Source organism: Urtica dioica, chromosome 3 (assembly GCF_054948205.1).
Source record: "Urtica dioica subsp. dioica isolate 48M chromosome 3, U.dioica_male_clone48M_v1_H2, whole genome shotgun sequence".
Classification (NCBI taxonomy): Eukaryota; Viridiplantae; Streptophyta; class Magnoliopsida; order Rosales; family Urticaceae; genus Urtica; species Urtica dioica.
The window spans coordinates 42,158,453-42,181,585 of record NC_142758.1 but is presented as its reverse complement, the minus strand read 5'-3'; the positions used below and the strand labels follow the sequence as shown (position 1 = coordinate 42,181,585).

At 38.8% G+C, this 23,133-nt stretch overlaps 3 protein-coding genes across 3 annotated transcripts; all 3 read right to left on the bottom strand.

Annotated features, from left to right (window-relative positions):
- Window positions 1-1,140: 1,140 nt before the first annotated feature.
- On the bottom strand, window positions 1,141-2,783 carry LOC149402878 (Ankyrin repeat family protein). Its single transcript, XM_089609485.1, has 5 exons — window positions 2,489-2,783; window positions 2,241-2,373; window positions 1,789-1,913; window positions 1,557-1,703; window positions 1,141-1,435 (listed from the first exon to the last, which is right to left on the bottom strand). Exons 1-5 carry the CDS (start codon window positions 2,666-2,668, stop codon window positions 1,301-1,303), a joined length of 720 nt encoding a protein of 239 aa, XP_089465611.1. The 5' UTR covers window positions 2,669-2,783; the 3' UTR covers window positions 1,141-1,300.
- A 1,339-nt stretch (window positions 2,784-4,122) lies between these two features.
- Window positions 4,123-5,797, bottom strand: LOC149402877 (RING/U-box superfamily protein). The gene is made up of 2 exons (XM_089610195.1): window positions 5,598-5,797; window positions 4,123-5,174 (listed from the first exon to the last, which is right to left on the bottom strand). The coding sequence occupies exon 2, from the start codon at window positions 5,030-5,032 to the stop codon at window positions 4,280-4,282; it is 753 nt and encodes a 250-aa protein (XP_089466321.1). The 5' UTR covers window positions 5,033-5,174; window positions 5,598-5,797; the 3' UTR covers window positions 4,123-4,279.
- Window positions 5,798-17,651: 11,854 nt separating this feature from the next.
- On the bottom strand, window positions 17,652-18,429 carry NRP1 (nodulin-related protein 1). Its single transcript, XM_089609913.1, has one exon. The coding sequence runs from the start codon at window positions 18,312-18,314 to the stop codon at window positions 17,856-17,858; it is 459 nt and encodes a 152-aa protein (XP_089466039.1). The 5' UTR covers window positions 18,315-18,429; the 3' UTR covers window positions 17,652-17,855.
- Between the last annotated feature and the right edge of the window lie 4,704 nt (window positions 18,430-23,133).

Below are 23,133 nucleotides of genomic sequence, written 5' to 3'. Positions count from 1 at the left end.
TGGTCGGATTTGGAGTCGCATATTAATAAAAGTATGTATTTAATGTTAGTAAGGGTAGTTATATATAAAAAAAAAAATTAGTAAAGGGTATTTGGCTATATATTTTAAGAAATATTTAAACAAAAATGTCGAAAAAATGTGTTAACTAAGGGATGATTTTGTAAAAATGTGTAGACAAAAGAGATATTTTTATTTAAAAAAAATGGTTAATCAAATGGGAGGTTTAAGATACGGTGGTAAAAGTAAAACTAAGGAGATGATTATTACACTACGTTTAAACATATTTTACATAATTAAAATTTTCATTGTTTTTAAAAGAGTGAGTTGTCCATTTTCCCATACACACCTTTTGTTTAAATGAAATGTCGAGTTTAACTTTTTGTTTTAAAAAATGTCGAGTTCATACTCTATGTTTAATTAAAATAACGAAATTATACTCCAAAATAAATAATTGTGTCACAAATATCTCTTATATTAATTTTTCATTAATGTTGACTCTGGTATTTATATGTGAACCTCATTTTACTCTTACCTATATGTAATTTATTGTTAAAAATAAATAAATAAAAACAAACTTGACATTTTTGAAAACCAAAAGTTAAACTCGACATTTCACTTAAACACATGATATATACGTGTCATTTTCACTTTTCCCTAACGTATATATAAAAAATAAAAACTTTATTTTCCTTTTGAATTATTGTATTATGGTGGTCATATTGCCACATTATTTAAAAATAGTATTTCTAGTCTATATAAATTAAGGCTCAAGCATATGATTTTTAATAAAGGATCGATTAGGTATATAGTCATATTTACAGTTTTATATTCTTATATAATCAACATTTCGTAAATCTTAAGTATATAACTACGTCCATGTATTTACACGTGTGAATTAACGTAAATACCCCACTTTTTTTTTTCAATGAAAGGGTAAACCAATAATGCCACATCATTTTTATGACTATTTACCTAAAATTTACAAAACGTTGATTATATAACAATACCTAAACGTTTTAGTTGGCTAGTTACCTATTTTTTATTTATTTTTTTGTTTAATAAATCCTACAAGAAGCAAAATGTTCCGACGATGCAGACAATCTGGTCTGAAAGCATAGAGGCCTAAACAAAATCCAAGTATCAGACGACAACCAAGACATAATTTAAAATTTTAAGAGAGCATTCAATCACCAATGAACATAACTCTAGCTCCTTTTTTTTTGGCTTTATCAATCAGAGTACAAGAACTTCCTATTTTCCTAGTTTTGGGATTGAATGGACAAACACGAATCTCAAAGGTTCATTCTTCAAGCACGGCCTTCGCAGCATCTATGAGCATCGCTCTAAAATCACCAAAAGCACGACCAAGCACCGTGTACCCTTCCTTGTCTTCCACATCCACATCCGCTCCGTGCCTCACTAGAAGAAGCGCCGTCTGAATCGAGCCAAAAACCCAAAAATCAGTATCAGAAAACCAACACAAACAAAGAACTCTAAGCTTTTGAAGACAAGCCGCCTAGAGAGTTTTAACCCTTTTTATTTCTTTTCTTATCTACCTCTTTGTTGTCGCAGATCACAGCATTCATGAGAGGCGTTTGTCCAGCTCTGTCAACGGCGTCCACATCAGCGCCTTCCTCGATCAGAAGCTCGCACAGCTCCGATTGCCCGGTGCTCGCTGCCCGATGCAAGGGAGTACAACCCACCTGCCCGAATTAAAATAACAAGAATTATAATGACCGAGAATTAAAAAAATGAAAGAAAGAGGTGTTATTATATGAAGTTACAAGCCTTGTCTTTGAGATTGATCTTCGAGCCGTGTGAGATCAGAGTCTCTGCAATCTTTTGCCACCCTTTGCTGGCTGCGTAGTGAAGGGCCGTACGACCACCCTCGTTCTTTAGATTAACATCGGCTCCTGATAGATATACAATTCATTCTCAGTCGATCCATACTTCTCTAATATTTTGTGATGCCATATTTGAATTTGATCAAACCTACTAATTCTATCAACTGGCCCAAATGTATGAAAATTCGATTCTGATTTGTTCAAAAGAACACAGACCAAAACTGAACTACTGAAAGGACTAGATTGACAACATTAAGTTAGAAAAATAAATGCCATGCTCTCTATGCACAATCTAGCAAGACAGATCTCTAGTTTCGTCTATGAATTAGAAGTTGGCATGATAAAAAAAAAAAAAGTCACTGAAACGCATAGCAAGAAAATCGGAAACTTCATTACCTAAGCTGATCAAAATGTCGAGAATTTCAGAATTTCCAATGCTCGCTGCGGAGTGAATCGGAGCCCATCCTTCTTCATCAACGCTGTTCACCACGCTCGCTGCTTCATCGGCACCCGATAAAACCTTCACGACCTAAAAAAAAAAATCAACATTTTGTCAATCTTCGAATCACGCCTTAGTTTCCCTAAATCCCTAGATATTTATTAACTTTCTCTTAAGCAGTTAAACACGGAAAACGACAACGAACCTCGAGTTTGCCGGAAGAGGCGGCGACGTGGAGGAGCGACCGTTCGTCGTCGTTCCTGAGCGCGAGGGACTTCGAGAGTTGGTCTTTGGATAGAGCCTCGAACGCCGATGAATCGCCGGCCTCGGCGGAATTGAAGAGGTTCTCTGGCTTCGGCGTAGGAAGATCGATTTCCATTTCCATGGCGTACGTACGGACACTAGGGCTTTTAGAGGGTTTTGAATGGAGTACACTTCGTTCGGTCCCTGTATGGAGAGTATTTTTGGCGGTTTACTTGACCAGAGAGAAATACAATTTTGTCGTTCGTAATATATATTTTGTTTTTTAGGCAGTGCAAATGCAAGCTTGGTGGCTTAACTAATTTGTTAATCTCGATTTTAAGTCTATTGATTAGCACTCAATCCCTAGATTTATTAGACGAATCATTCATGAAATAAATTGAATTATCACAAAAATATCAATAATCATATAGGCAAAATTTAGCTATGGCATACAATTTATAATTATTTATTTGTTAAGTGATGGGATTTGTGGTAAGACGAAGTAGTTGTGGTGGATTTTTACTTTCATATATTTTTTAAATCATTCGAGATGCTAATATAATCATTACATATTTAATAGTGATTCAAATTCATCTATTCCTTTTAGAGACTACTTAGCATCTCTTGTTTGTACCTATTGTTATTGCTGTTGCACATTTGTTTTGTAGTCCTTCATAAATCTTAAAGAGAAATTGCCCAATTTGTCATCAATTTCATAACATTTTCCAACTTTCCACAAAAAGACTAATTTAGCCCAAAATACCACCATCTATGTCAACAATGTTGATAACATCTATTTTTACCCTTCACTATTAGATGTCAACATTGTTGATATATCGGTGGTATTTTGGGCCAAATTAGTCTTTTGATGGAAAGTGGGAAAATGTTATGAAATTGGTGGCAAATTAGGCAATTTCTCAATCTTAAAGCAATATGCATATTCTATTAAATTGCACCAAAACATCCTAGGGTTCTAAATCTTCAGGGCCACAGCTTCGTTCGGGTCCCCGAGACTTTGATATCTGAACTTGGCTAACGGATGACTCTCTACAAACGGATAGGGTTTTTATCTTCTTCTCTCTATTTTTGTTGTTTTGCGTTAATTTCGATGCCAACTGAACATTTCCAAGTCTTTGCGGCTGTCGTTTAACGTCTCCCCATCGCTGTGAGCTTGTCCACATCGAATCAGCGTCGGTTGATCCCGCCCCATTATTGACTTTTTATTATTTTTATTTGTTACTCTATGTTTCAATAATCCTGATTTAAACGAGTTAGATATGACTTTTTGTATCACCAAATCTTTGATTAGTGTGGTTTATATTTCCCATTTTTAGATCTTAATCTCATATATGAATAGTTTTTTTTGTTGTTTAGGAGTCGATCGACGAAAAATGACAATATGAAACAAGTGAGGGCAAAAATTTATAATATTATATTGTGTTGAACAAACCGGCAACCCAACATTCCCGAAAGCGAATAAAATTATTTGCGAATACCTTTCATCTTAAGTTTTCCTTTTCAATCTTTTTAGCTTTTATGCTAGATTTAGTATATTCAATACTGTTTAAACTCTAGTTAAAACGCATTACACCCGAATGAAGCAACAAAAACCGGAACTACTTAAAACAATTCCTTTCTTTCTTTCTTTCTTCCCACTCAAGTTCGTACAACAGACAATCAAGCCATTTCTCACAAACATAACTTTATCTACAAGGCATAATAATAATACAACTTGATTTCGTTTCTCACATATTCACGCCGTTATTTCTCTCACGAGCCGCTTCAGAGTCGGGTAAGTGAAGTACAACACCAACACCGACGGAATCGCGAACAGAACAGTGAGCAGAAAATAGATAGTCAAGATGATCGCGCTCCCGGGAATAACACAGAACACGATCAAAAGAAGCATGATCACAAATGGAAACTTCGACGTGACGTGCACGAGCAAATCCAGAGACTTGTGCAGCGAAAAGTACCGCCCTTCGACTCGCTCGCCCCGGGGACGAGAAGAGCTCGAGAACAAGGCCCTAGCGCCGGAGGAAGAAGAAGCGATCCGGGCCGTCGAATCTCCGTCGTCCATCGAGGGGCAAGATTTGACCCGATCGCCGTTCAGGCTCTCGACCATCCAGAGGAGGAAGAAATTCTTTCGGGGGAATTTCAGGTTTCCCTTGTAGACCAATCGGAGGGACAAGAGGTGGCACCAAGGGCACGAGACGAAGAACGGGACGGCGATCTGTTGGGCCTGGAATCTGATCACGGCCCATTGGAGGCCCAACACGCAGTTCTTGCAGAGCGTGTGTCCGCACCAGAGGACATACGGTACGTTCTCGACGATGTTGAACGACTCGCAGCAGATCGGACACTCGAGCCCTTCTTCTTTGCTCTCGCTCGAACACGACTCCTCGTCGTCTTCGTCGTTTGAGCAGTCCGAGCAAGGCTGGCTCTGGAAGCTCTGGTTCTTCCTCAGTCCCATGCTCGAGACTGCGTTCGAAGCGAAACCCCACATCGTTTCGAAATCCGAATCGAGATCTGGAGGTTTTTGTTAGCGCCGTGGAGTTTGACTGATCATGTGGTGAAGATTCATGTGAGCCATGTTTGATTTTGATTTTTTTTTTTTTTTTTTTTTTTTTAGCTTCTCACAATCGAACCTAAACAGATAAACAACTTATGAGAACAATCTCAGGTTGATAAGAAATGTACCTAAAAAAACATAAAATCATTGGGAAACAACGAAATTAGGTAGAACGCTCTATCCAGAATTTCTCAATTCATGGACCAACTAATCTACGACATATGATTGCTCGATTTACAGATTAGAGAGAAACGAAAAAAAAAAGAAAAAAAAAAGAAGAAAAACTTTAAATCCCCAAAAGTTTAATTTGTATTCTTTATTAGACTAATAAAAAAATTAAACATAGGTACGAAACAAATCAACGTTTCAGTCAAACGAGGTCATCAAAATGCCGCGGAAACATAGACAACAAGCGAATCGGAAAAACAATCGGTGAACCATCTAAACCTCAGGCAGATTCGAAAATTCGACGACTTATATTAAGTTTTTTTTTTTTTACCTTGCTCAGATGTAAGTCGATCGGGAACAAGGAAGAACAAGATGAGAGAAGAGATCGAAGAGGAGAATAATTTCGCCGTCGCTTGCTCTCTCTCTCTCTCTCCCCTCTCGCCGATGAGAAATGTTAATTGTGAATAATCAAGTGTACGGTGTCGTTTTAATTCAGTTATTGCGATGTCTGGTTTTTTGTCCCTTTGTTTACGAGTTAGTTGTGATTTGAAATTTCTCGGCTCTATTTAATTTCCTGGCCTCTTGGATCCCCACGCTATGGTATGGTACGGACAACATGGGCGTTTATGATATTTCCATTACTTTAATCATTTAATTAGAAAAAAAAAATTGTCAAATATAGCATTAATTTTTTCCCCTGCAATAACACAATAATCGTGCATACTTAACGGTTATCAATAATCATTAATCTTGCATTTTTTCAGAGACTGTTTAGGGAGGGTCACTCATTTCGAACAGGGATGAATTGCATATCTTTTGTATGTGGGAGGGGCAGCCTATACGAAGCCATACATGCAAGGAGCTACCATGTAAGAAAGCTCGAAGAGATAATAATAATCTTGGTCAAATAAACAAATTTAACTGAAAAATCAAATTATTATTTACGCCATTAAAAAAAACTTTTCAAGTTTTTGTGACGTAGAAAGAAGAAAATGGATGGATGAAAAATTAAAGAATCATCTCTTGCTTTTTAGGTCATTAAAACAAATATCTTTTCTAACTTTATTGATGCAAGAAAAAGAAAAACAAGTGATGGAAAATCAAAGAATCATCGTGGTCATTGACATGTAAGGAATTCCATATCCAATTATGACACTTGGAAGCAATGATTGACTTTTTGGGGTACTAGACGAGAATCAGCGAACCAGAGAGGATCGAGAAGGTAGAGACAAGAATCGTTTTCGTTCTTAGAAATCGGGGGAACCCGGTCAAACCGGACCGAATTTCTTTGGATCGGATTCCGTTCTATAAAAGACCAATTTAGTCTCATTTTCGGAAAAACCTAGCTTCCCGATCCTTGCTTTGACGAAGCCCTTGGCTGACGGATTTCGTTTCTCCAAGAAGAGATCTGCTCATTTTCCGGTCAAATTTTCCGATTTCCTTCACAGCTGTCGTGCTTCCCGTTGGATTTCGGTCGTCCTAAGCACAAGTTGTCAGCTTTTCGAGGTACCCACGAGGTAAGTCACTTGGGTTTCTCGAATTTGGGGATTTTTCATTTTTTTTTCTTCTTCTTAATTTCGTGTTTTAATCCATGAATATGTTGATGAATTGATGACTATGATGATGAATATGTTGATTTGAGATAAGTGTGATGATGACTTGATGATTATGATGATGAATATGTTGATGAACTGATAATTATGATGATGAATATGTTGGTTTGAGATAAGTGTGATGAAGAATTGATGATTATGATGGTGAATGTATTGATAAATTGATGATTATGATGATGAATATGCTTATTTGAGTGATGAATATTGAAATTCTGATTAGTCACAAAGACAAGATGTCGCACACAATTTATTGACAATGTGTTCGACAACCACTACAACAAATACGACAATTACCGACGATTTTTTTCGTCGGTAATAATCCGATAATCGTCGCTAAATGTATTTAGCGACGATTTTAGCGACGATTATTATCGTCGCTAAATGTCCGTGCCTAAATATATTTAGCGACGATTTATTCGTCGCTAAATATTTACCGACGACATTAGCGACGATAATTTCGTCCTTAAATGGTGTGACGAGAAGTTTTTTTTATTTTGTGACAGAGAATTAGCGACGACTTTTTCGTTGCTAATTCGCGCGGGAAATTAGCGACGAAAAAGTCGTCACTAATACGTTCAGTGTGTTAATAATTAGCGACGACTTTGTCGTCGCTAATTATTATTATTATTATTATTTTTTATTTTTTCGTCGTTAATTATTAATTTTTTATGGTTTTTTGTTTATGAAATTCTAAGATGAAAAATCAAATAAAAACTAAATTATATTATCCAAATCAACAAATATATAAAATCCGGTTACGTACGTTTTCGGTTATCGAGAAATATGAAAATAATAATCTATCATACATAAAGTATCTAATAAAACACTAGTCACGACGTTTGCTTTGTCGTCCCGCCGTTCGTTTTCCCCCTCCTCGACGTGAAACGCTCTTCGGCTGGCGCTGAGACTCTGCATGCTGCGGCGGAACAATGTGCTGATTAGTAGACTGACTTGGTCCGCCGGGCGTCGTTTGCTGGCTAGCGTCTGGAGTCCTCTGTTGGCCGCCCGTCGGAGTGTGCAAACAAGCTCTCGAAAGCGCCTGTCTCGGCGCTCTTCTGCATGTAAACAAAACTTCAAGTGTTAGATAATTTTAACGATTTGATGTATCATATAAACATAAAACTTACGTTCTTCATGCGGTGGGTCGAGAACCCAATCATCCCCTGTCGAGTCTTCGTCTTCTTCTTCGTGCGATTCGCCTTGTTCTTCGCTTGTAGGGCCTGTAATATAAGTAAACGTACACGTAAATAACAAATCGTTTAATAAAAGGATAAACACATATTTAACGTAAATGATTTGATTACCTTAAACTCATCGCTCGTATATCGTTGTATCAGCGTCTCCCATTCGTTGTCGAGCTTAACGGTCCTCGGTTTCATCGACCGCGCCACCTGTACGCTGCTCTTGCAATCGATGTCGAACCACGACCGCAAGGTATGCCTCCAATCGCGAAGACGAGTCTTCGCGTCTCGAATGATTGCCGCATCGACAATCGTCTTCTTCTTCCCGGTTGCATCACCATCGACTCGAATGTCGTACTTGTCTCGAATCGCTGCTCGGATCTCGACCTCCTTCGCCGGCCCCACGTTCGCATTCGTCCACCTTGGGACCGTAGGCGAGATCTTGTCTCGGACGACCAACCCGAGCGTGTTCGCGAACGTCGCGAGATCCGGATCCATCTCGCGCTCTGGCTGCAAGAACGACTGAAACTCCTCGTTATAAATAACGACTTCCTTCACCCCGGGGCGCCGTGCACGCTCAGATCGAAGCCCGACCGTCGGCCCACGCGCGGCCGGTTCGATATCATCGTCTTCTTCTTCGATGCCATCGTGTACGGGCGTCGACTCGCAATAATTCGGGAGACGGGCTAAGTAGTCATCTCCGCCTCCGCTGCCTCCAGCTCATGTAGCCGCAGCCATCTTAAATTCAAAACAAAATTTATTTAGTTATGCATTCGTAATGATTTAAATCAGTTAATTTAGTAAGTAAATGAAAAATGTTATATACTATCAATCATCGTCGTCTGACAAATCATCTTCTTCCATCAAATCTTCGTCCTCAGTTTCTTCGTCATCGATAAACTCTTCTTCTTCAATATTTTCCAAGTTCACTCCGTCGTTGCTCACGGGCTCTGGTATCGCAGACTGATGACGCGTTGACAATGAATCTAAATCTGACGGTTCTACTGACAACTGAACTGAAGACGAAGATTGACCAAGAATGAGAATATCAGGAAGATCCCACACATTTCGATGATTACACTTGTTGCGAATTTTCTCGCACACGCAAGTGCACGTGGTCGCAATAGTAATAAATCGTAAGAACGAGTCGATCCCACGAGGACTAGCTAAATTGAAGATTCAAGATTCACAAGTTTGAATGAGAACCCAAAAATAATGATAGAAGGTTTGTCATAAAATTATCTAGCAAGTAAATAAAATAAACAACAAAACTAAAGAACAGTTTTACAATTATGAAGACGGAGGACTATGGTTTCACGAGTTCAATCTACGGTTCGGATTCACGGAAATTACGCACGATTATTGTTGTTCATATATTACTACTCGTACTCACGCTAATCGTATCACTAAATCTCTCTCGAGCATCTAGCAACCTAAACTCAATGCCGGAGTTTTATCTCTCGATCTCAACTCCTAAAAAGCACGGTAAGCATTCACAACAAGAGTACACACACGAGTCTAAAACAGCCTAGCTATCTCTAGCCTAGGAATGTATTTTAGTAATCCAAAACAAAAGCACAACAATCTAATCTTTCTCAAGCATTAGAATTGAACATAAAACATGCATAAGGTAGCTAATCTCATACAAGGCATTAAACATGGAATTGAACTAAGCAACATGACAAGAGCAAAAACAATAAAATCAATCTATTTAGGAATCCATAACCGTCAAGAACTCGCTACACCATAGCCCTATGGAGGCTTAGTTCATGGTGATACAAAGAACAAAGCAAACATAAATCAAGAACAATGAAACCAAAATAATCTTCATAAATAAATGGAGTTCAAGAGATAGAGGAAGAGGATAAAACTATGGTGGTGGTGGCTGGACGAATTCCGGTGAGATGGCACTCCGATCTCCTTCTTCTCCAAAGCAAAACCAAGAGAAACTCTAAGGAAAAAATGAAGAACAAAGAAAAGCTCTCTCTTACATGAGATGAGATGAGATCCCCAAACCCTAGCATGCCTTAGTATGATTGTATTTGTGTTTTTAAGGATGAATGGGGTCATTTTCGGAGCCATCTGGACCTTTCATTTTGATCCAATGGCCAAAATCCGCTCAGAAACGCAACATTGAAAAAAGCTGATTTCGGGACCGCGCGGCGCGCAGATCATTTTTTCAGCTTCGCGCGGTTCGCGCGTACGACTCTGGAGGCAAAAACGGCGAAATTTTCGTCCGCGCGCCGCGCGCTTCCCGGTTCGCTGCACACCGTTTTTTAAACGGTCGTAACTCCTAGCTCCGATGTCCGATTTCTGCAAATAAACATGCGTTGGAAAGCTAAGAGGGAGCTCTATCCAATTCTGGAAGTGGATCATCCAGAATCATCATTAAAAATCCCAAAATCCTGCCGAAGAGGACGTCATTCCTTGTTTCGCTCCAAGTTGTCCAAATGTGTATGAATCTCCTTGAAATTGTTCGGAATCGTCACATGATGCGCTAATAACCTCCTCAAGACCCAATTGACCTTTTAAACCTGAAAATCACTCACAAACATACAAAAACTATCAAAAACACTTGAGGAGTCGTTAGTTTTTAGTCTGGGAAATAGGAGTTTTACACGTAATAAACGCACCTATCAACACTCTTCGACGATTCGCCAATCAGGACCATTCAAGTTATCTTCCAAGTAGAAAACTTGTTTCGCCTGAGTTGCCAAAATAAATGGCTCGTCTTTGTACCATTCTTTTGCCACATACACGCTTGTCAAGTTATTGTCGTTGCGTGTCCTTTTCCTCGGATCTTGGTCACCGAACCAACGACATTGAAATAAGACGACACGACAATTGTTCTGATAAGTCAAGACAATGACGTTTTCTACTTGACCGTAGAAGTCGTGACCTCCTTCACTTGGTACACATACCCCGCTATTCTGAGTCGTTCTTCTGCTATCACGTTGACGGGAGATAAATTTAACTCCGTTCACTACACAACATGGATACGTCTGTGGTGCGAAATGTGGTCCCAATGCCAATGCATATAATTCGGAGGATACAGATAATCCGTCTTGGCTCATGCGAAATACCTACATACAACCATTAACGAGTCGGTTAGTGTCGAAGCGAATTTAATCATATTCTTTGAGTTAGTCAAATACCTTTTCCCAAAACCATTTTGGGAACTCAAGTCGATGCGCTTCTTCAATATCTGGCCGACCTTCTAATTCCATGAGATCTATGTGTTCACTGAAATAAAATTCATGTTCATTTAGTACATCACTTCGTATAAATAATTCAAGTTCATTTATTTCACTCATTTACCTCGTGAAATCATCAATTTCGGGACAATTTCGTAAAATGTACCACTCAGCGAGCAATCGTATATTCTCATCTAAGCGTATCGTGGTCATCTTCCCGTAAGGCCGAAAACTTGATGACTGAAACACCGATAACTCCCGTTTGACACCTTCGAAGTTAGACGCGACGTCTGTTCGTTGGGGCATGTTGAAACGATTCTCAACGCCTTCTAGATACCTTGAGCAGAATGTCAATGCTTCGTCTACAACATAGGCTTCGGCAATTGAACCCTCTGGTCTAGCTCGATTACGCACAAAGTTCTTGAGCGTTCCAAGGTATCTCTCAAATGGATACATCCACCGCATATGAACTGGACCTCCGTTAATTGCCTCCTCCGGTAGATGCATTACCAAATGAACCATGATTGTGAAGAAATCAGGCGGGAAAATTCGTTCCTGCTTACACAATATAAGCTTCACATCCTCATGCGCCTTCTCAATGTCTGAAATTACCAGCGTTCTAGAGCAAATAAGTCTGAAGAAGTTGCAGAGCTCTATTATGGCATCTCGAATGGTTCGATCCAGAAAAGGACGAATAGCAGGAGCCAATAGGCGCTGCATAATCACGTGACAATCGTGAGACTTCAAACCCGTCAACCTCCCATCCGCGGTAACATTCTTCTTCAAATTCCCCGCAAAACCATCGGGAAATCTGACAGATCTCAAGAACTCAGTAAACCGCTTCCGTTCTGAAGGTGTCAGAGTGTATGACGACGGCGGTTTCATCCATCTATCTCATTCTTGGTACAAATGAAGCTCGTGCCTTATGCTCTAGTCCGCCAAAGTCAACCGCGCCTTATCTGTGTCTTTCGTCTTCCCCTCGATGTTCAGCAAGGTACCCAGAAGATTGTCGCATACATTCTTTTCTATATGCATTACATCGAGGTTATGCTTCAGCGTAAGACTCGACCAATACGGCAACTCGAAGAAAATACTTTTCTTTGTCCAATTCAGCTCACTCGCATCGCGCTTTCGTTTCTTCCCGCCGAAGTCAGGGTGCTTCCTCGGGGTTACATCTCCCACTAATCGCAATTGTCGAAGTATGTCGCTCGCTGATTTTCTCACTGGTGGTGGTCGTTTCTCATTTCGTACCTTGTACAGTTTGCTCTTCCTCATCGGGTGTAACAACGGCAAGAATCGACGATGATCGCACTAAACAATCTTGTTTCGAGCCTTGAAAGATGGTGTGTCGTTGTTACACGTCGGACAAGCAATGTACCCTTGACCACTCCATCCCGACAAACTGCTTCTCGCTGGAAAATCATTCACCGTCCATAGAAGTACGAAAAACAACCTGAATAGCTCACCGGTCAAACCATCTCTCAACACAACACCGGTTTCCCACAATTCCTTCAGCTCATCAATCAGCGGTCGTAAGAAAACATCCATGTCTTTTCCCGGCGCACTACGACCTGGTATAAGCAATGTTAACATCAAGTACGATGTTTTCATGCACAACCACCGCGGTAAATTGTACGCAGTCAAGACTACCGGCCACATACTGTACGATAAACTCATGTCACCAAATGGGTTAAAAACCATTGGCGGCAAGTCGAAGCCGGACGTTCCTCGGTTCTGCCGCAAACATGGGATATTTTCGGTCGATCTCCTTCCACGTTGCTCCGTCTGCAGGATGTCGCAGTACACCATCCTCCTTAATGCGTTCATTCTCGTGCCACTGCATCTCTAGAGCTGTGTGCCGACTCGCGTACAGTCGCTTAAGTCGATCTTTCAGTGGAAAGTAGCGCAACACTTTATGCGCTACTTTTTTTCCACTGTCTTTCTTCAGCCACCAGCTCTCATTACAAACTGGACACTCGTCTAGATTGGCGTTGTCCTTCCAAAACAACGCGCAATCGTGTTTGCAGACGTGAATCGACTCGTAACCCATACCAAATCGACGCAAGTTGGCCTTTGCTTCATAGTGTGACTCTGGAATCGTGTTGCCGATCGGATGAGACTTTTTCAGTACTTTCAGTAGCTGATCAAACGAATTATTCGTCCACTTGTTCATCACTTTCAAATGCATCAACGTGACAACAAAGGAGAGTGACGAATACTCCGTACAACCCGGCCATAATTCTGCGTTTAGGTCGCTGAAAAGGTCATCGAACTGTCCACTCTGGTATTCTGCATTCGGGTCAATACTGTCATCGTCACCGTCTACGTCGTTGTGATCTAAGATATCGTGTACAACATCAAACATCCCGCCTCCTCCTCTGTAATCCGTCTGATACTGCATTACGTCATCTTCTTCCTCCCCGTGAAAGTTCCACCTCGTGTAATTCCTCTTAAATCCTCTGATAAAGAGATGATTCTCTATATCAGGAATTTTTTGCATCAACACGTTGTTACACCTCTTGCATGGACACTTAACTCGTCCTTCGACATTTACGTGTTGTCGGGCCATTGCCATGAACTCTGTCATGCCAGCCGCAAACTCAACGCTTAAACGTTGGTCCTCGATTATCCAATTCCTATTTGGATAACTCATTTTACCTATAGATTGAACATTTCAAAATTTAGTAGTTTTCAGATTTTATTTTATAATTTCACGATCCTACCGAAATTTCGGCAGAACCTCCCCTATAAACTTAACAACCCGGCATCAAGCCTTTAACTTTAAAACCTGCATAGAAACATCCTAAAACTAACAATAAATCCAACCTCAGTGGTTCGATTATTAAAATTCATAATCCATATCAACTAATTAATTTCACATTTTTAATAATTTCTAACAAGAATTAAATACAATTCCATTTAATTTACATAAACTACCTAATTGTTTTTACATGTTTTTACATAATTTTACCTAATATAAATATTTATAACTAATTTAAATATTTATACCTAATATTAAAATTTGTAACTAATTTAAATATTTGTGTAAACAAAACTAATTTAAATATTTATAAAATTTATAACAAATATATAACTAATTTATAACTAATTAATTCATTTATAATTTATAAAATTTATAAAAAATATATAATTCTATAAATATAAATGATGTAAATATAACTAATTAAATCATTTACATTTATAACTAATTAATTCATTTATATTTATAACTAATATATAAATAAAGTTATATATATAAATAACTAATATATATAACTAATATATTAATTCTATAAATAATTAATATATATATATATATATATATATATATAAAGTTATAAAAAAAAAACTTACCGATCGAGATGTATGTTCGGGAGCGCGCGGGAAGGCATCGGCGGGGAAGCGGACAAGGACGGCGTCGGCGGGGAAGCGGCTACGGCGTCGGCGGCGGAGCGGCGGAGTAGTGGCGGAGCGGCGGAGTAGTGGCGGAGCGGCGGAGGAGTTGCAACGGGAGAGAGAGAGGTAAGGAGAGAGATGTGAGGAGAGTGAGAGAAGTGAGGAGAGAGAGACTTACCGGGGAGGACGAGGTCGGCGTCGACGACGTCGGCGGCACACGGCGGACACGGCGGACGGACGGCGGATAGGAGAAAAAGAGAGAAAATGGCGATTTAGGTTAAGAAAATGAAATTGCGGAACTCGGTCGCGATCTGGTATTTAAAGACCTTTAGCGACAATTAAATCGTCGCTAAATGATTACATTTCGTCGCTAAATGCACTTAAAAAACGAAATGATTTAGCGACGACTTCTTCATCGCTAATAGTTGTCATAGAGATTTAGCGACGACGTAGTCGTTGCTAAATCATTTCGTTTTAATGAAATGGGATGGATTTTTCCCTCTTTAAATTTCGTTAAAATTCGAAAATATTTAGCGACGAATAAATCGTCGCTAAATGTATACAAAAATATTTAGCGACGAGAAAATCGTCGCTAAATGTTTTCGTCTTAATTAAATTGGAGGGATTTTTCCCTCTTTAAAAATCGAAATTAATTCTACAATATTAGCGACGATATTATCGTCGCTAAATGAATTCACAAATCATTAGCGACAAATTTATCGTCGCTAAATATTTTCCCGCGAACTTAGCGACGACAAAAAAGAATTAGCGACGATAAATTCATTGCTAATTATCTTTTCCGCCAAACTTTAATATTTTTGGCACCAAAAAATCAGCGACGATATTATCGTCGCTAAAAGGGTGATTAGCGACGATTTATTAGCGACGATTAAGTCGTCGCTAATAGTTTCGTCGCTAAATGTGGTATTTCTTGTAGTGAACTTGCTTGAACACAGATAATGGAAAAACAACAAAACAATGCAATAAATAAAAGACGCACAATATGGTTACTCAGTTCGGTGCAATAACACCTACGTCTAGGGGACTCTGCCAATGGAAAGGATTTCACTATATAGTAGTCAATAGTACAAGCTAGGTCTTATATGATTTCAACGCAAAATCAAAGCCCTAGAACCTATTACCACAAGTGAATACCTAGACCAGAGACTGTTGGTGAATCAAACGCGTATCAGACACGAACAATCGTTTTGATACCACTCGTTGGAGATGATTCTACCATATAACCATATTAATGCGGAAAAATAATTAATTACGCTGATCATAAGCTAATTAAATTATGGTTATAATTAACAAGATCTAGTTATGTTTAATTAATTTAATTCACGAGAGCATATTTATCAAGCAACCGATTTGAGCGAAAAACGAATACTTACATTGATTTTCGGTTCAACTACAGAACGCTCCTAAATCAATCGCGTACTCTTTGCGTCGTCTTGATGAAGGACTCGAGGATGACACCTTAGTCTTCCGAAACGTAATCTCCGAGACGAATAAGAAAGATGAGTGGACACAGTCTTTATCTCACTAGATGAGAAACGTGGTGTTTCAAATCTCGCTCTTATTTTACTAAGAATGGAAACGAATTTCCGAGGGGGAGAGGCATAAAATTTCGCACGGCCAAGAGGGAGAGCCACAAAATTTTTCCACAAATTAATTGCTTATTTATGCCTTCTCATGAACCCCTATTTATAGTAGTAAAATGAGATATTCATGGAATCTTCCAGAATATTTTATTTCCTTTTATTGTGTTCACACTAGTGGATTAAATCTAGGCCATTGGATCTCAACAAGTGAATCCTACTTTTTCTCTCATCCATCAGATCAATATCTATGGGATATTATTCTATATTTAAATAGAGAATATTTTATTTAGTTAGAGAGAATTTATTTATTTATAGTAGTAAAAGGAGATATTCATGGAATCTTCCAGAATATTTTATTTCCTTTTATTGTGTTTACACTAGTGGATTAAATCTAGGCCATTGGATCTCAACAAGTGAATCCTACTTTTTCTCTCATCCATCAGATCAATATCTATGGGATATTATTCTCTATTTAAATAGAGAATATTTTATTTAGTTAGAGAGAATTTATTGGATTGTCAATTTATTTTTTGACTGAGACTTTGTCTTATGAGTAATGCTATGGAACTGCTTGCCTACAAAAATAGCCAAAGGGAAAGTTTGTTGTTACGTGTGTTGTTGGCTTATTTTTTACTGCAACTTTATTCGGCAATATATCTTTCAACATGCTTCAGGATATGTTGATACATCCTGGCCTCTGTGCGCAAAAATGTAATTTTGGCAAGTTTCCTGTTCCGCAAAAATTGACTTAGAAGACTTTCTGCATTTGTTTTCTCTGCATGAATAGGTAAAGAAACCCTATTTTTGACTTACAAGAGATCTAGACCACTATAAAAGAAAGCATCTGCCCTTAGTGATCATTTAACGCATTCATTCACACAATTAGGGTTCTTAGACATGTAAGACCGATGGACTGGAAAACTAATTGTGTAGTGATTGCGGTGTAATACTTTATATGCTATTCGTCATCTTATTAAGTGGTAGAGTTTATTTTGTGTTTTGTGATTTCGTGATAGACGAGCGTTGACATCGGAAAATGTCAAACACTGAGAAAGTGGTTGAGAGTGCAACTGAGAGGATTTCATTCGGGGAGAGCTTGATTAGAATACCAAATACTGAAAAAGCGGGATAATGAAATTGAGGAGATCTCAAATTCAAATTCAGGGAGCCTGATTTGAACAACGAGTTCAAATGGCTTTGGTTCAATATCCATAAAAGAAAAAAGAAGGTGCTACTAATAGCCGCAATGCAAAATGAAGGACTTAAAGAAATTGCACGCTTCTGAAGAGACAAAGACAATCAAGTTTCAAACAAAACATGCGTTATTTTGGTTTATTTTTCACCATAACCTTCGTTACATTATGTTTCCAATTTCTTATCCACATTTTTTTGAGAGAGAGAGAGAGAGAGCAATCAATATCAGATCTAGAAAAAGAGTAAATATTACATAGTGAATTAGCACAACAACAAATTACAAACCACACCAAATACTAGATCAGACGTGACATTAGGGCTGACAAATAAAAAAACACCAAGCGCTAATAACACATACATTATTAATCATAATTAATTATGATCATCATCACGATCTCTATCAACCACTACTTCATGAAGCCCTGAGCCATCTTCAAGTAACCCCCAACACCACCACCACTCTCCTCAGATTTGTTCTCGTCCTGGTGATCGGACGGCTTAGCGCCCCCATCGTACTTATCAAGATGTGGCTGCTGGTCCTGATCGTGAAGATCGGACGGCTTAGCGGTTCCCTCGTACTTTTGAAGGAAACCCTGCGCTTGGTCGACGTACTTTCCGTAGCCCTTCTCGGAAAGCTTGCCGTAATCCTCGGCGCCTTCGAGGAGGTCCGACGCAGCTCCGGCGGCCTTGGCCTTGTCCACTTTCTCCGTTCCTCCGCTCGCCGCGAGCTTCGCCGCCTCAGCCACCGTCTTCGCGTCCCCAAAGAGCTCCGATGTCGAGTGCTTCGTGGTGAGGTGGGTCTTGTTCTCGCCGGGGTTTTTGTTTTCTTCTTTTCCGGCGCCGGAGAATGACTTTAGCAGATCCATTGCTCTAGGCTGTTTATCTAGAGAGAGAGAGAGAGAGTGTGTTAAATAATTGCGTTTCTCTGTATTTTGGTTGTTTGACACAGTATGTGTGAGTGTTTATATGTATATATAGAAATGAGATGATTGAGTAGCTTGATTTTTGTTTTTTTTTTTTTTTTTTTTTAAATTTCCTTGGTCTCCGAATCATATATGTTTCGCGTGGATAAGGGATTCGTTTTCAGTGTTGAATACGTGTGGATAATCGAGAGTGGGAGGTATATTACTCTTTTAATTAATCCACGGTTTCTTTCTCTTTTCTACACGTGGGTGGGTCCTTACTCGTGGTATTTACCATTACTCTATATCTTGTAGCTATACATTCATTTGTAATTTGTTGAACTTGATTTATTTTTTTTCCTTAAAAAGAATTAGACTTCTCAAAACTTATATAAACTAGTTTACAATTAAAATTTTGAATTTACAACTTAAAAACGGTTTAAAAGGATTGAGCTTAAAAGAAATTCGAAAATTAATGGGTACGAGTTTAATTGAGTCTTCTTGGACACCCCTCATATCCATTTTGCATAGTGCTTTTGTCGGTTTGATCTCACACACCTTTCTTCTATTTTTTTTTTTTTTTTTTTTTTTTTTTTTTTTTTTTTGTGTGTGTTTTATGAGCTTCTCTATTATTTGTAGAAGAACAAAAATTGGTCTAAAGGTAGACAAGTCTCAAACTAGATATGAGTAATGATATATTTTTCAAATACCCATTAAAAAGATCATCATCGTGTTACACGTATAATTTATTACAAAATTATATTAAATATTTTGACTATAAGTTTTTTATTTATTTATTTACAATAATTAAAAAAAATGATTTAGCTAAATAGCCAATTTAAAGTTATGCATTTGTAAAATAACAAAGGTTTGTCTAAAGTTAGTGAAATAGTCAAAATTTATTTGACCCCATCATTAATTTTTTTTTAAAGTGATATATTACAATTGTCAAAATTTTAATCTTTTGTATAAAAAAATTTGAAAACGTAAAATTAGTTACTTTGCTGAAAAGTTGAAATTTTGGTTATTTTACTAATTAATAAGTTTGAAATGAATATTTTGTATAATTCCTCCTAAAAATACAAAAAATTAAGAAAATAGTCAACTTAAACGTTTGATTTGCTAAATAGCCAACGTTTCGTAAATCTTAAGTAAATAGACATAAATGATGACATGCCTTAATACATGACAGTAACTATTACTAAAGATTTGCGTTTGTAAATATATGAAATTGTCTATTTATTTAATATTTATCAAACAATGATTATTTAGAAATATCAAACGTTTAATTTGACTATTTTCGTAACGAAAAAAAAAACGCTAGTATTCTCGAACGGATAAGTTATGGTCACATCTAAACTTTTACAAGTTTGTGTTGAGATCATATATTGACCACACAATTGTGGCTTCGTGTTTGTTTCCAATAACTGCTTCTCGCTGCCGACACTACCATGTATTTTTGTATCTTAAATTTGAGCGATTCGACCTTTAGTTTTAAGTCTTTAATATGACTAATTATTGATTGGAAGCTGACTTGTAACGAAGCTAGAGGTGCAAATGAACGATGGTGGAGATCTTGTGTACGTAGATCCTCTGAATTCATAGCAGAGAATGAGATACGAGTAGAGAGATATGAGAAAAATTGGTTAGTCTTATAAAATCTATCTTAGTTTGTAAAATGATACGTGGATACGTTTATAAACATAAAATGATAGAGGTTGTTTTTAACTTCAAATCTTAAGTATTTGTTGTAATTAGACAATCTTCTAATTTATTTTAAAATTCTGGTCAAATTTTTTATTTTATTAATTAAATAGTCCATCAACCCGAATTAAATTCAATTAACTAAAAAAATTTAATTTACTTCAACATGTGGACTATTTTATTAATAAAATAAAATTTTAGTTATTTTTTAAAAATAGAGTAAATTATTGGGCTGTTGGACCAATTGTCCCAATCTTATATTATATTTTATTTTGCCTGTTAAATAATTAGCATTTTTAGGTATAGAAAAAATTACAAAAATATTATTTGCACCCGAGCTTGTTTGGGCAAGTGGAAATACCATTTTTCCTTTTACGGGTAGGACGTGGGATCAAATTCCACGGATAACATTGTCCATATTTATTTAATTCTATGGTGTGTTTGTGTGGTAGCATAATTGTTGAAATCGAGCTCGTCAGCTCGCCCTTCCGCGTCGAGCTCGCCAGCTCGCCCTTCCGCTAACAAGCTTGCCTCGGAAGTCCTCTCCTTGGAACTCATTCCACATGGGAAATTGTCGCATTTATTTCTCATATTATTTCCTATGTCTTGCTCTCTGTGTATATTTATTATTCTCTTTTTCCTAGAAGTAGTTATTACACATGTATTTATTACACTCTCTCTTGTACCCACCATATGTATAAATATGTGATACAAATTAATATCAAATATAAGAAATATTCAAAGTCTCGGAACACTTTCTCTCTTCTCCGATTCTCTCTTTCTCTATCTTCTCTCCAGATTCGACTCTCTCTCTCTCTCTCTAAACTTCAACATGGTATCAGAGCAGGGAAAATCAACCACCATGAACACCACTCAGACCACACCCACTCAGTCACAATCTAAATCCTTCTCCCAACATATCACGAGCCACAAACTCAATGGCCACAACTTCCTACAGTGGTCCCAATCTGTGCTCATGTTCATATCGGGACGATGTAAAGATGACTACCTCACAGGCGTGGCCACATCTCCTGTGATCGAAGATCCGACGTTCAAAAGTTGGAAGGCCGAAAACAGCATGGTGATGTCCTGGCTCATAAACTCTATGCTCCCCGAAATCGGAGAAACCTTCCTCCTTTACCGAACGGCGGCAGAAATCTGGCAAGCAGCTAGAGAAATCTTCTCCAACTCAGAAGATATGTCCGAGCTGTTTGAAATTGAGAACACTCTCCACAACCTACGTCAAGGAGAGATGTCTGTTACTCAGTTCTTCAGCTCACTCACACATCTATGGCAGAAGATCGACCTCTACGAACAGCACCAGTGGACCAGCTCCGAAGACTAAAAAATCTACCGCATGATAGTGGAGACCAAACGTGTGTTTAAACTACTATCCGGCCTCAACCAAGACCTTGATGAGGTCAGAGGTCGGATACTTAGTACAAAACCACTACCATCTCTCTGTGAAGCCTTCTCCGCGGTTAGACACGATGAAAGCAGGAGGAAACTCATGCTGGGAGTTATCAAATCGAGCTCACTTCCGGGCTCATCCTCAGACTCGTCCGCCCTCACCACACATGGAGACGAAGTTCTTGCAGCCCGCGTCTCAACAGAGAAACCTCGCAAACCTCGCCCCTACCGCGATCATTGCAGACGACCTGGACACCTCCGAGAAACCTGCTGGAAGCTGCATGGGAAACCACCGAGCTCGAAGTCAACTCAAAATACTAAGGATCCGAACTCAGTCGGAAACTTAGTATACACCTCGTCCGCTGCCTCGACCTCGACATCAGACTCCTCTCCCTTCAGCAACGACCAGCTCGCTATTCTCCAGAAGCTTCTTCAACAAGTCCAACTCAGTGGAGAACACTCGGGCATTGGTCCTCTAGGTAACTCTCCTCGAGCCCTCAATGTAAGCTCAGAGAATCCCACAGCATGGATTGTCGACTCCGGTGCCAATGATCACATGACTGGTAATCGAAGTCTATTCACAACTTACTCCGCTTGTAATAAAAGCATATCAGTCACCATCGCCAACGGAGCCAAAACTCAAGTCACTGGTATTGGCACCGTTGTCTTGACGAATTCCATGAGGCTAGACTCGGTGTTCTTTGTGCCTCAACTGCAATGCAATCTCTTATCTGTGCATAAGATCAACCAAGACTCTAAGTGCCGAACTGTTTTTGATGGAAGTTCATGTGTGTTTCAGGAACAGGTCACGGGGAGACAGATTGGTAATGCCGAGCTGAGTACCGGACTCTATGTCATCAAGCCAGATCAGCCCGCCATGTGTCAGCTCGCCCAACATTCACCCCAGTACAAAGAGATCATGCTCAATCACCTTAGACTAGGGCATCCAAATTTCATGTATCTCAAAAGAATGTTTCCTTCTTTGTTTATCAATAAAAATATCAATTCCATTCAGTGTGACATGTGTGAGTTCGCCAAACATTCTCGAAGCTCATATCACCCCACCTCGTACAAACCATCTCGTCCTTTTGCCACAATTCACAGTGATATATGGGGGCCCTCAAAAGTTCCCAATATCACTGGAGTTCGATGGTTCCTTCTCTTTGTTGACGACCACACTAGACTCAGTTGGATATACATGATGAAACAAAAATCTGAAACATCCAATCTATTCAAAACCTTTCACAAAATGATCCAAACACAGTTCGACACATCCATTCAAATTGTCCACACTGACAACGCTCGAGATTACTTTAATTCTGAGCTCGGCGATTTCTTCAAAACACATGGCATAATTCACTCCAGCTCGTGCGTTCATACCCCGCAACAAAATGGGGTAGCCGAGCGGAAAAATCGACACATTCTCGAAGTCGCCCGAGCCATCATGTTCTCCTCAAACGTCCCATCTCATTTTTGGGGAGAAGCTGTCCTCACAGCCACCTACCTCATAAACAGAATGCCATCTCGTGTCCTTGGCTATAAAATCCCATCTCAAGTCCTTCTAGAGACATACCCTCACTGTCGACTTATCTCAACCCTACTTGCGAAAGTGTTCGGCTGTTCAGTCTTCACCCATTCTTATGGCCAAGGTAAACTTGAACCAAAATCG